The sequence below is a fragment of the Castanea sativa genome, chromosome 7 (assembly GCF_040712315.1).
Source record: "Castanea sativa cultivar Marrone di Chiusa Pesio chromosome 7, ASM4071231v1".
Lineage (NCBI taxonomy): Eukaryota > Viridiplantae > Streptophyta > Magnoliopsida > Fagales > Fagaceae > Castanea > Castanea sativa.
In genome coordinates, this window is record NC_134019.1 from 10756981 (window position 1) to 10771330 (window position 14350).

At 38.3% G+C, this 14350-nt stretch overlaps 1 protein-coding gene across 2 annotated transcripts; it reads right to left on the minus strand.

The window, feature by feature from the left end:
• Positions 1-9448: 9448 nt before the first annotated feature.
• On the minus strand, positions 9449-13954 carry LOC142642373 (small RNA-binding protein 11, chloroplastic). 2 transcript variants are annotated; one of them, XM_075816724.1, is made up of 5 exons: positions 13679-13954; positions 13543-13594; positions 10144-10212; positions 9945-10051; positions 9449-9826 (listed from the first exon to the last, which is right to left on the minus strand). In XM_075816724.1, the coding sequence occupies exons 1-5, from the start codon at positions 13823-13825 to the stop codon at positions 9677-9679; spliced, it is 525 nt and encodes a 174-aa protein (XP_075672839.1). In that variant the 5' UTR covers positions 13826-13954; the 3' UTR covers positions 9449-9676. The 2 variants fall into 2 exon arrangements, with proteins under 2 accessions (XP_075672839.1, XP_075672840.1); XM_075816725.1 differs by lacking the exon at positions 13543-13594 and having other exon boundaries at positions 13672-13949.
• Between the last annotated feature and the right edge of the window lie 396 nt (positions 13955-14350).

Here is a 14350-nt window from a genome sequence, read left to right on the forward strand (position 1 = left end):
CCCATTTACTATGTTAAATCCTTACATGAAGCTGAGGCACGTTATTTACCCTTGGAAAAGGCGGTGTTGGCCATCGTACATGCCACGAGGAAGCTTCCACATTATTTTCAAGCATATACTGTGGTGGTGCTCACCCAGCTCCCCTTGTAAGCATTCTTAAGAAAATCATATTACATGAGTAGGATCGCTAAATGGGAAACCATGCTAGGTGCCTATGACATTAGGTATATACCTCGTACTGCCATAAAGGGACAAGTCTTGACAAATTTTGTGGCAGAGTTTACAAAGAGTAGGGCAGATGATGGGAAAGTAATAGTAAATGCTTTTATGGTTTCGGCCTCCGTTGTTGCCACCTAGGAGGTGTACACGGATGAAGCAGCTAACCGAAAAGGGTCAGGAGTGGGAATTGTGTTGATAACCCCTGAGAAGCTGGTGATGGAAAAATCATTGTGTTTGGGTTTCTAGCTACGAACAATGAAGCTGAGTATGAAACTTTGTTGGCTGGAATGACGGTGGTTAACAAGCTAGAGGGAGAAGCCGTATTGGTGTATTTAGATTCGTGATTGGTTGTAGGACAAGTCAATGGTGAGTTTGAAGCCAGAGATGAACGTATGTAGGGATACCTTATTAAGGTCAAACAAGCTCTAGCCCGTTTCAAGAGTTTTACTTTAAAGCAAATCCCGAGGGGGTAGAACTCCCATGCAGACTCTTTAGCTATGCTGGCAACTTCTTTGGAGTCAAATCTACCTCAGGTCGTTATGGTTGTGGATATGCCCCATTGTGAGAGACCGCGCCCTCGGCCCCCTTTTTTATATGGTGCCGGGCCAAACCCACGTGAATGGATGGAGTTGTGTTATTACCTCTCAAAATGGAGGTTCGAATAGTTATATTTTCCCTTTTAGATTAAGGGTTTTACAATGAAGTCGCCACTTATTTAATTATTGGGATAAATAAGAAAACCAAAATTAAAAAATTTCTCATTTTATTAATTTTCAATTGAATTTGCATTGATCATAAGAAAATTATATGGCTTTGGTCCTAGGTACAATCTAAGATAAAGTACATGGCTTTGTTTCCTAGTTACAATCTAAAAATTGAAAAATTACATGGATAAACATTGGATCTACTAACCCTTGATCTAAGCTCGGAGGCTATGTTACAAGGTGGAAAGGTGTTAGGCACCCACCTTGCCCGGTGAAACCAGTCTTCTAGACTATGGTGGCCAACGTTCATATCATATCATCTCATATGTCAATCAATTTGCATGTTGAATGTGATGAACTCTAATTCAATTTATTAAGCATTACGTTTGGATTGAAAAATAAATTCTAGTGAATGTGTGTGTATGGTGATATCTTAGATTCAAGGATTTGAAAGAATTATGAAACAAACATGTTTTTTATATTTTTTATGTGGATTTAAGATCAAAACTAGTGTTTATGCATGAACATGTGATGAAAAACCAAGAACATGTGAAGAACAAATAAAAACATTTAAGAATATTCAAACATATTCAAGAGAATTTAAATAATTACTATCATGCTTTAATCTTAAATTCTCATCATGGAAACACAAAAAACAAGTTAGGGAAAGGGATTATACCTTCATGCAAAATCTATATGGTGGAGGAGGAGACTCTTGGTAGAGTTCCGAAGGGTGGAGGAAAAGAAGAGTTAAGAGAGGAAGAGTGAGTCTCACTCAATACCTTGAGTCTCATGAAGATCAAGATATGACAAGACTACTCAACTTCACTAGAACTTAAGAGAGGGAAAAAGAGGGGGTTTTTGTGTGTCCTGGAATAGAGGAGAGGGGGGGGATTATATAGTAGTGGTTGAGGAAATATGAATGGAAGGTCATTTAATGAGGGTTGACAAAGAATCATGAACCTAGAACTCATTTTAACCTTTGGGAAAATCTGGTGCATTAAATATAGAGATTGATGGAAGTAAGGAGCAAGCCAAAATTAGGTTTTCCCATAGCTGCTGTAACAGCCCGTAGAGCCAATTTCGAAAAATCATATATGACTCAATTCTGATCGGAATTATCTCATTCTTGTGCTCAAATTGAAGCCCCAGATGTCTAGTTTCTGAGAAAATTAACCTCATTCATAGATTCAAAATATTCAGAGAGATATTGATGAAATGGTGAGCAGAGGTCATTTGTTAGAAAATGATTTCAGCACAATTAACATTAATAGGTTCCAAATTAGCTCTCAATTAACATTAAATGGCTCCAATCACTCTCATTTCAAACTTAGTTGATTCCAAATTTACTATAATTAAAAGATAATTGCACAAATTATTCATTGAATAATTAATGTTTAACTATATAATTAATTAGATGTGTGCAACCTTACCATAAAATATAGTCCTAACCAATCAAATCATGACACATCATTAATCTCAAATTGATTATAATTATAACCAATTGGAATCAATTGTTCATAATCACATATAGTCGGACTCAATTTGTGATAGTGCATCTCGGTCATTAAAACTTGATTTGATGATAACTTTTAATCTGATGGTCCGATTAGGGCTTATGACTAATCAATTTGATCGTTACAATATCAAGATCATTTTGGTGAAATGAGATTAAGAATCTAATGACCAGAATCAAGATGAATATTTCCAAGGCAAAATTACTCTTTTACCCTCCATGTGAGGTTAAATGCGAGTTGCAAAATGAGGTGTCAACACCCATCCCAGCCTTCTAGAGAAGCCCTTGTTCGGGGTATATAGTGTCTAGGTTTGGCCAAGTTGGATGGACCCCTTGACTACATTCTTAAGGTAAGGACTGTAACCTAAAGATAGGGGTGAGGCAAAGAAAATACGTAGGAAAGCCTCACGTTACTGGTTATCCGAAGAGCAGAAATTGTAGATTTTCTCATTCGGGACCGTATCTACTATGTGTGCATCTCAAGGCAGTGGAACCTTTATTAGAGTAGTTACACGAGGGGTTTTGTGAAAGTCATACAAGTGGGAGGTCTTTGGCCTATAGAGCCCTTACCCAAGGATACTGATGGCTGAGCATACAGAAAACTTCTCAAGATTATGTTCAGAAGTGCGACTTGTGCCAAAGGTATGCCCCAAATATTCATCAATCGGGAGGAGCTCTGAACCCACTTTCTAGTCCTTGGCCGTTTGCACAATGGGGCTTGGACATAATGGGGCCATTTTCTCGAGTCCCAGGAACCAAAGATGGCTGCTCGTTGGGACAAATTATTTTAATAAATGGATGAAGGCTAAACCTCTTTCCAATATCAGACATGTGGATGCTAAAAGGTTTAATATCAGACATGTGGATGCTAAAAGGTTTATATAGAGAAACATTATCACCAGGTTTTAGGTCTCACACGTTTGCACAATGGGGCTTGGACATAGTGGGGCCATTTCCTCGAGTCCCAAGAACCAAAGATGGTTGCTCGTTGGGACAAATTATTTTACTAAGTGGGTGGAGGCTAAACCTCTTTCCAATATCAGACATATGAATGCTAAAAGGTTTAATATCAGACATATGGATGCTAAAAGGTTTATATGGAGAAACATCATCACCAGGTTTGGGGTCCCACACACATTGATCTCGGACAATGGACTTCAATTTGATAGTAAGGCCTTTCGAAGGTATGACGAAGAATCAGGAATCAGGAATAGATATTCTACTCTTGCCTATCCACAAAGGAATGGACAGGCAGAGGCTACAAATAAGGACATAGTTTCTGGACTGAGGAAGAGACTAGATAATGCAAAAGGAAGGTGGATGGATGAATTGCCCCACGTATTATGGACTTACCGCACTACACCTCAAAAATCAACTAGAGAAACTCCTTTTTCAATGACTTACGGAGCTGAAGTAGTGATCCCTATTGAATCAAGATTCCCAACCTTAGGAACTGATCAGTTCAACGTCGAGGAGAGTAATTGCTTGCTCTCAACCAGCTTGGAGCTTGTTGAGGAAAGAAAGGAAGTGGCTATGGTGAAAATGGTGCATTACCAACAAAGACTTACGCAAGGGTATGACAAAGGAGTGAAGTTGAGGCCACTAACCTCGGGGGATTTAGTTTTGAGAAAGGTAGTAAGAATAGTAAGGAACTCAGCCTGGGGGAAGCTGGGTCCCAATTGGGAAGGCCCATACCAAATAACATCAATGGTAGGCATTGGGGCATATTACTTGGAAGACTTAAACAAGAATGTGATTCCACGCCCTTGGAATGTAAATAATTTACGACATTATTATTATTGATAATATGAAGTTCTTTTTGTTCATTTCTGGTTCATCTATGCATTATTGTGGCTGCAAGTTATTTCATAATCTCTTAATGCAAAAGTCTCTGAATGTTAAACAGAACATCGGCCTTGTTCAACTCCTTGGGTCACAAGCCTTGGGTAAATTAACCTTTGTGTAAAAGTCTTTAAGTGTTAAACAGAACATCGGCCTTGTTCGACTCCTCAGGTCACAAGCCTTGGGTAAATTAACCTAGGGGTAAAAGTCTTTAAGTGTTAAACAGAACATCGGCCTTGTTCGACTCCTCAGGTCACAAGCCTTGGGTAAATTAACCTAGGGGTAAAAGTCTCTAAGTGTTAAACAAAACCTCGGCCTTATTCAACTCCTCGGGTCATATGCCTTGGGTAAATTAACCTAGGGGTAAAAATCTCTAAGTGTTAAACAAAATCTTGGCCTTGTTTGACTCCTTGGGTCACAAGCCTTGGGTAAATTAACTTTTGTCAAAAAGTTTCTAAGTGTTGAGTGGAATCATAGTCTTGTTCGAGTCCTCAGCTCACAAGTCTTAAGCAGATTGGCCTTTGAACATCATAAGTCCTAGGTAAGGTAAGTTCTATTTGACATTTTGTCTGAGTATTAGAATATTACCATGAATTACATTAAGTATCAATTCCATAGCTACCTCGAGATACATTCAAGATTGGAAGGTATAATATTGGAAATAAATTAAGTTAAACATGGTTCAGTGCATTTCAAGTAGTATTAGAAAAGGAAGGAACACGAGTTATACTTAGACAAATGAAAAAATGTAAAGTAAAACTTGGATATATTCATTTAAGTTCAAAAGTTTGATTACAGTCAGATAAAGATAATGGCATTAACTAAGCCAAGTCCGAGTACAAAATTAACTTATAATTTTGACCTATGACTAAATTACGCCAAGACCTTTTTCTCTTTCTCTTTTTCCTTCTTCTTCCTTTTCAACTGCTCTGCTTTATCAACTTCCTCTGATTCCACGTCCACCATGGGAATAGGGGTTGGTTGATCTGTTCTTTTTCAGTGGTGGGTGTAGCAATTGAAGTGGTGGTAGGTTGGGCCGAGGCTGATGTTGAACTGGGATTAGCTGAGGACTGAGTCAGGATGAGAGTCAGGAGCAAAGCTGGAGGATAGTAGACTTTATCAAGAGCACAAAGATATGATTCAGTGCTAACTCCAGCTGCACTGAAGGCTTGACCCCAGACCTCAAGGCAGAAGGCTTGAGCAACATCCCTAAGCTGGGCTGTCAGACTCTAGGCAGTTTTGGTCATGCCCGCATCATAGGCAGCCTACTCTGCCTTAGCTTTTTCAGCATCCTTGGCCTCCAATTGTTTCTATTACTGCTTAGTCTTTGCAATGGCCAAGGCCAGTCGAGTTTCAACCTTTTTCAAGGAGGCCCTAGACTCTTCAACTTGTTTCTCATAAACAGTCAAGGCAAACTCATCGTTTTTTTTAGACTCTTCCACCTCGGCCAGGTGGAAGAGGGTGTCTTTGAGCTGTTTCTCGAACGTAGCATGGGCCTTCTCAACTACCTCCAACTTACCCTCGGCTTCACGGGCCTGGCCTAGGGTGTGGTCCACCCACTCCTCAGCCATGAAAGTTGCTTGCACCGACTGCAAAATTGCTAAGTGTGAGTATATGTACAAGTTTTATATAAGTTTATAAAAATGAAAGGTTGAGTGTGTACCTTGGCAAGGTCTCTCTTGAGTGATAGAAAGACCTCACACTTCTGCAAAGACTGAAGCTCGTGCATGTCTTTGGGAAGGAGAAGAGCCTTTTCTAGGCATTCAGAGAGAATGCCCGACCTACCCTTCTGGGGATCCCTGAGGGTAGCATCATCCATGACAGGGTCCCTTGAGCTCAACACGAATGAGGGCTTCCATATGGAAGCCTTTCAGACGGAAGCCTTTAGCTATTGTCTCCCCTTAGAGCTTTTAGAGGTCCCTGAAGGGGCACTCTTTTTCTGTTGAGCCCTTGTTGTGTGGGGCTCCTTGGCTAGTGGCTATTACGTCCGGCGTGTGATCTCTCCCTCTTCAGCACCATCAGATCCCTTGCCCCCTTGGACCCTTTTTCTTTTTTTGTCAGCGGCATCACCAAAGGATGCACATATGGGGGCAGGAGTTGGTGGTCGAGGTACCACTGGAACTGCTAGGGAAGCACCCTTAGCATGGGTAGTAAGCAATGCCAGCAAGCCTAGGGTTTTCTCTTCTAGCACCATTCCTTCAAGGATGTTGGCCGCTTCTTGGCTGGTGTTAACCTGGGCAAGTAGTAGATGATGATGAGAGGGGTCAAGGAGGTCTTCGGGATCCTTCTACTGATAGAAGACTTCAAAGTCTTTATCTGTAACCTCTTGAGTGGGTTCAGGAGTGCACTCTTCAACCTCGTCGTTTAAAGGTATGGGTTGCTCCTGGGAGTGAAGTAGCTTGGTTATGAGCAAGGCTGGTAGTTGTGCATCCTGAGTTCCGAAAGGAGGAGTTATTAAGAAGCTAAGAACTGCTATGTCAATTAAAGCTAGCCTGGGGCCCTTAGCTTTGATTACGTGTTTGGAGTTTTGGAAACGTTTGAAGATGAGGTTAAACCCAAGGATTACGTGCATCGCCTGAAGTTGTCCGTCTTTGTGAAGAAAAATTTCTAACTTGAGGATTCGGTTTAGCTTGGGAAAATTCACTAAGCTCTTGACCGGAGCGGTGTGAAATTCGTCTACCAATAAACATACAACATAAATCATAGGTTAGTAAAAGTCCTTATAAAAGTTTTCTTTATATAATTATGAAAATCCTAAGCTCGTCTAAGGTCTGTGGGAACCCTACCTAGTTCCCCATCTTGGGTGGGACAGTGCAATCCGTCATGCTAGTCTCCTGAGACGATAAGGAAGTCCTGGTCCATGCCCTTATTTGACTCAAGCATACAAGAAATTAACCTAACAATTGGGACCCTACATTTGACATAATAATCGATATCCTTCCTTTTTTGGCAATTGTACACCCGATTCACATCGTGCCGGGTAAGGTTGATCCCCATTTTTCGGTTTATCATATTTACGCTACAGAGGACCTTGAAGACATTGGGGGAACATTGTGTAGGGGACAACCTACAGTTGATAAGGAAGTCTTCAGTAACCCTACCCATGGGTATTTCCATCCCTCCTTCTATGAAGGAGATCATCAGAATCACTACTGAAATAGGAGGTTTGTCTATGACCAGCCATTCGCCTAACTCACAGTGTTGGAGTTCAACACCGTCAGGGATTCTATATTTAGCCTTAAAGGCAGCCATGCCTTCGAGGGTATCCACTAGCCTAGCAAATCTACCCATGGAAATTTGTAGTAAGGGAAATAAAGAATCTATGTATAAAAATAAATGAATCCAAACGCACCTATAAGTAATGGAAGAACCTCTCCTCGGACTGCTACTTTAATGAAAAAAAATTGCAAGAAGAATAAATGGAGCAAAATTAGCACCAACCTCTCCTTATATAAGAGTGAAAAATGAGCGGTAAATTTCCCGCCATAACTTAGAGTAAATGACGATCGTAGGATCACTATCGTATAGCAGAACATGGGGGATAAGCAGCCACCTGACATAATAAATGCGAGATTGTGGATACCGAAGCATTAGGAACATGCTGAAGATAGATGAAGAGACGTTACCATGTGGGAACGCGGTTGGCACGTATCACTTAGGATAGTATGACTAAAATCTTACCTTTTACCTTAGAGCTAATAGCAAGGTTTTAGGGGGCTATTGTAGGGACTCAAGGACCGAGGAAGAATAGAACTGCTGTGACCATTATCCGTTCTTCAAATGGAAGCCCTTTAAGCCCGAGGAGTGGGTTCGCCCAAGAATAGGATGGGAAGAGACAAAATACTTCCTAGAAGTCCGAGTAGAGAGAATGGCACTGAGAGAGAGAGAGAGAGAGAGAGTCTAGGTAGTTGAAAGAAGTTTCATGTGAAAGCTCACCTGCTGCCTCCGCATTAAATGACTGGCAACAGCTTTTTCAGTCGCATTGATGAGGAAATGACTCCTGAACAGTAGATTCACAGCTAAGTAGCTCCTTCTACCACCTTTTACAGAAATCTAAGGGGACAAGTGTCCTGAGGAGGGCCTAGAGGATTGCAGATGTTGGGGTAGGATGCAAGAAACTGCGGAGTATATAAAGGAAGGGAAGTTCCAAATGAAGGGATCCGGAAAAAATAAAGAAAAAGAGATTAGAACAAGAACAGTGATAGAGAGAAAGAACAAGAACAGTGTATATCTTAGCATAAGAACATCGTCCTCAGGCGAGCTTATAAAGAACCTCCAATATATTTAACTTTAACTTCGGTTCATTCCCTTCGTGTTTGAATCTTCGGATTAAGCTCAACTTGTTTTTATCCACTATCTCTTAACAAATATCTATTAGTTTGGGCCTAGTGAGGAGGTACGAACTTCACACTTTTAAGCGGGTTTGGGCCGCTAAGTTTCGTGCTCTTACCGTTAGGATGAGGGAAAATTAGAAGGATGGGTAATATAGGAAGATAGAAAAATGAGATTAAATTAAAAAAAAAAATTATTATTTTCCAAGGGAGGATAAAAAAGTAGAATGATGAAAAACAAATATACTTTCTGTTGGTTGGTAAAGGGCATGAATAGAAGAAGAAAAAGATGACGTGTGAACTTACAAGTTTTGAAGTAAAAACTTGCCTCATTTTCCAATTAGGGGAAGTTTCTTGCTTTATTTTATTTCCGATTTGTAGAGAAATTTTTTTTTTGTTTTTTTTTTGTGGACCTAGGAAGAAATACACCACACCATTTTCTCTTTTTAAGTTTTCCACCCTCTCCCTGTTTTTTTTCCCAGCCAAACAAACCCAAAGTTTTCTTCCAACCTATGTTTAGGGACAGTCCAACCCACTATGTTATTGTTCACAAGACTGACTATTGAAAAAAAGACAGTACGAAGAAAATTTTCTCTAAACCATTATTTGGTGATCATTAACTTGTGTTTATAAAACATATAATGTATTTATTAGTCACAAGATCAATTAAGATTATTTAGTGATCATGTGAGTAAAAGAGAACTTTTAGAATGTCACCCTTGCATACCTGCAACAAAAATTCAAGTAACTATTTATTCATCTTTTTTATCTCAGTATTATGTCTCCTCTTTGTTGAGGCAACAAAGCATGGCTTTCTGGTTCGCAGAGATCACAGATTATAGGTGTAAAATATAGTGATGCAATTATTTATTGAGGGTACCAAGTGCTCGGAGAGTTTTTTATCATATTCTCTTGATTAGAACCAATGCCATTGGTAAATCACAGACATTATCAGTTACATTGATCATATAGTCCAGATCTACTTGAACAGCAATGCTCCATTGTAACTCCACCCCCATATTGTCACCTATCCTATTTTCTTGATTTTGATCAAAAGCAAATGATTAGTACCAGCAATCTGGCACCTCATCCTGCTCCTGCAAATGCAAATGCAAATGCGGCAACTTTGGTGGTCCCAAGGTTCTCAGGTATCCTTTAAAGGCGTCACCCCCAGGCTTTGCTAGCTCTACATAAATTACCCTGCCATCAAAGTTCTGACAAAAAGATCACATTAGTCTCTTAACTTGATATATAATATATAGTTTCTTATTGTAGGTAAATCTTTGAGGTTAATATATCCAGAAAAACAAGAGGGAGGAGGCAAAGTAGAACCTTGTTATCCATAGTCTCTAGAGCAAGCATGGCATCTTCTTGACAAGTATATTGAATAAATGCAAAGCCTTTTGACCTGTTTGTGGCTCCATTCTTGACTAGTTTCACTGCCAGATATAGTAAATACAGTAGCATAGTGAAACCAATGCAGGGCAGGAAGAAAGTTTAAAACATACCAAACTTATAATATGACATTTACCTTCAGCTATCTGGCCAAAATTTGAAAATTGCTGTTGCAAACTACTTTCATTGGTTGAATATGGTAAATCTGCACTGTAATATACAGAATTAGAACTTGCAAGAAGAGAGCTATGTAAACAAGGAATATTAGATGAGTATCGCATTCAAAAAGCAATTGACTAATTCTACTTGTGTTCTTCAAGAAATGAAAAAACAATGGAATTTTTAAATTTTAGGACTTTCTATTAGTATATTTATGGTATTGTAGACATTTCAACATGCTATGGAGCATGGGTCCTGTATATCAAACAATCCCTTTTTTACTTATCAAAAAAAAATCAAACAATCCCTTTTGGTATTTCTTTCTAGAGAGATTCAGGAAAGTTATCCAGAGCCGACAATTGCCTCCGTAGGCTCTGTGCTCATTCACCCAATGCCTAGGTAATCTGTAATCAGTTAACAAAAATCACTGACTACATCTAAAGAGTTCAACAATCGGTCAAATTTGATTCACAAAGCTCAATTAATCACAACCACTAGCAGCGGTAACAAAGGTGATGATTTTTTTTTTTTTTTGGGGGGGGGGGGGGGGGTTGGTATTTATTGAAAACATCATATTAAAAGTTAAAATTTTAAAGGTAAAATATAGAAATTACAAGGATTAGTACATATAGCGGTTGAAATCTCAACTGGAGGGCATTTTGTAACATGGAAATTAACTGATTAGAAAAGCTGACCAGGTGTCACTTTATAACCTCAAATGTAACCACCTATAAACATTAACATCGAATTTCAAGCTAGTTTGTACACAAAACAAAAGTGGCAACAACCGTCACATATGTTACACATTGCATGTGTGCTACACGTTTAATTACAAGTGGAAAACTCATGCAGCCATTGCCAATTTCACAATAACCAATTTCCTTTTTATTAATGATGTTGATGAAAAATTCCAACAGTAACTTCTCCATAGATGTCCAACAGTAATTGAGGCAACATAAGGGATTAACTCACTAAAGTTGGGATCGTTCCAATTTTAGTAATGTCAATAAAGTTGTCAATTTGATCCCTCTGTCCAGCTCTACTCACAATCAACGCTTTAAATGTCAAGTGATGCTGCAGTTGAATAAAATGACATGGTTTGGCATCTTCACTTTTTTCTTTAAACAATTTGTTGGAGGACTGATGAGATGCAAGACACACTTACACTAATAAAGTGGTCTCACTAATGGTCTGTTTGGATGTTTAAAAAAGGAGGGAGAGTAGAGTAGAGGGAAGGGGAGTAATTCAATTACCTTGTTTGAGAGTTTTTTAAGGAAGGAGGGGGAAGGGTTTGAAGGGGTTTCAACTACCTCCAACCCCCTCATTTTTAATTCCCCCAAATTGGAGAGATTTGGAGGGAGAGTAGAGCACATAAAATTATTGATAAAGTAAATTACCTAATTTACCCTTATTATATTTATAAAATTACAATGTTAAAAACAAGGGGAAGGGCTAATTACTCCCTTCCCCCTTACTAATTATAAAAACATCCAAACAAGGTGGAGGGTAATCATTCTCCTCTACTCTCCTCCCCACTACTTCCCTCCCCTCTACTCCCCTCTACTCTCCTCCCTCTCTAAACTCCCAAACATGCCATAAAGGACATCATCGGAACTTCTCCCAAACCAATGAAAATAACTGAAACCTCAATTTTTTCAACCCCCTCTTCCCGCCCCAATAACTCTCCTATATCTAAGACAATTGCTTTCCCAGAGTAGGTAGTTTGAATTGAGTTGGCAAAAGTCTAGATATCCCAAACCAATTTCATACTTTGCATTAAATGCTATAGCAGGCTCTTGAATTTTGGAGATTGGATACCACTGTAGTCTACTTCTTGACCTAACATGACAATCTGATGGGGATAGATTTGATTTCAAGAACAATAGTCCTCTGTGTGGACCATATCTTAAGCCAGAGCTCATTGGCATTACTTACATATTTCATTTACTTATTTATTGTTATTAATCTACTATTTTGCAAGTTAAAAAATAACTTAGAACTTTCAGAAATTTCAAGAATTCATCTATCTTCTTTACCTATCAAAAAAAAAAAAAAAAAAAAAACAAGAAATTTCAAGAACATAACTAATTGATAACAAGAAATTTCAAGAGTATGTTATCAATTTCAAGAATATAATGTTCTATCCGAAGTCATACTCTTTGATACTTCTAATTGACATGTCCTTTTTAACAACTTCTATTGATGTTATTTTTTGTCTCCCCCTACCTCTTTTTTCCCCCTTCAACTTGAATCAACCCACTTTTACTCACCAGCACATTAATCACTCTACTCTAAACATGACCAAACCATCTCAAGCAACCTTCCCTCATATTCTCATTTCAACTGCCCTCATTTTATCAATAAGTTGCTTAATAACCGGTCTTATAGCAATCTTATAATTTTTTTTTCAACTTTTTTTTTGATGACGTGGAACCTCATCAAGGCAGGGCCATTTCGACCCACGCCTGGGGAGTAAACCACAAATACAAGAGCCCACTCGCCAAAACTGTGTATCATGTATTTTTTTTTTTTTTTTAAATTAATAGGTATTCTACAATCAGACAATACTCTTGATGTGCTTGTCCACTTTATCCTCGCTTTTATCCTATGATTCACATCCTTTTTAGTCTCTCCATCTTTATGAATTATTCATCCAAGATATTAGAAAACTATCACTCTTTGGTATCTTTTAACCATCATGTCTTATTGCCCCTTCATCTTTGTTTCAACTTTTACTAAACTTACATTTCATGTACTCTTAGTCTTAATTAACCACAAGCCTTTAGATTGCAAAGTCCAGCCAAATTTCTAACTTGTCATCAACTCAACTTCTAGATTCATCCACTAAAACTGTATCATTTACAAAAAGCATACACCTAGAGACTTCCTCCTCTCTCTCCCCTCTTAACCCACAATTTCTATGTACAGACCACTTTATCCACAGACACACACACACACACAGCACATGATGGAGGGCTAGTTATGGAACCAAACTCACTAGAACATAATCAACACAATCACACAATAGAAAGCATTTGCAAAAATGAAGAATCTAGACACATAATTGCACAAATAGCAGAGAATTCATGCTAAATCAACTTAAGAATTCATGCATTTTATCACTGGTTAAAGAAAACCAAGATGGGTTATTCAACCACAGTTGTGCATAAAGAACTAGAGAAACCCAAGGATGAAAACAATTAAGTAGCAACATACTCTTAAGGACTTAATGAACTCAGAAATTCATGAATTATTATTATAGTACTAACTAAAGAAATTTAGAGAAACAAACATATAAAAACTCATACTAACAACAGAATTTACACACAAAACAAACTCTTAAACTCAAACAAATTAAAAAAGCCACGCATTATACCTCGAATTAAAGAATACCCAGATGAGAAATCAATCAAAAGGTTCAAATTTAACTGTAATGGAAGAAAACCCAGATGAGAAATGAATTAAAATATACAGAGAGAGAGAGAGAGAGAGAGAGAGACTTTACTTCTGACCATGATTCTGCTTGCAAGGGGATAGTCAGAGAGAGATGCTTTGAGCTTCAGAGAGTTGCGGTTATTAGTAGCAAAACTAGATAGAGAATTTGGTGGCTTCGCCTTTGTGTAAAAAGGGAAAGAGACCATTGTAGTTGCTGCCCACATGGTTTCGAGATCAACAACAGTGTCAAATGTATCTTTCTCTTTGGTCTTCCACTTCGACACTAGCTCATAAGCCTGAAACTGAAGGAATGAAGAGCTGCGGAAGCTCGAAACGTTGCGTTTCAGGGACTGCCAAAACTTGGGTTCGTTTTACCATTTTTTTTTTTTGGGTAAACTACATATTTAGTCCCTAATCTTTACACTATATTTTAATTTGGTCTTTAACCTTTTAATTATGTCAATTTGGTCCTTAACCTTTTAATGTTATATCAATTTAGTCCTTGCCATTATATATTAGATGAAAATTGCTTACATGACAAACGGCCAAAATAAAATTTTAGTTTATTATCATATCAATGGAAACTAATTTTTTAATTTGGCCATTAGACATGTCATCAATTTTCATCTAAAAGATAACTATAGGGACTAAATTGACACAGTACTAAAAGGTTAGGGACTAAATTGACACAATTGAAAGGTTGGGATCAAATTGAAATATGGTGTATAGAATAAAGACCAAATACGTAG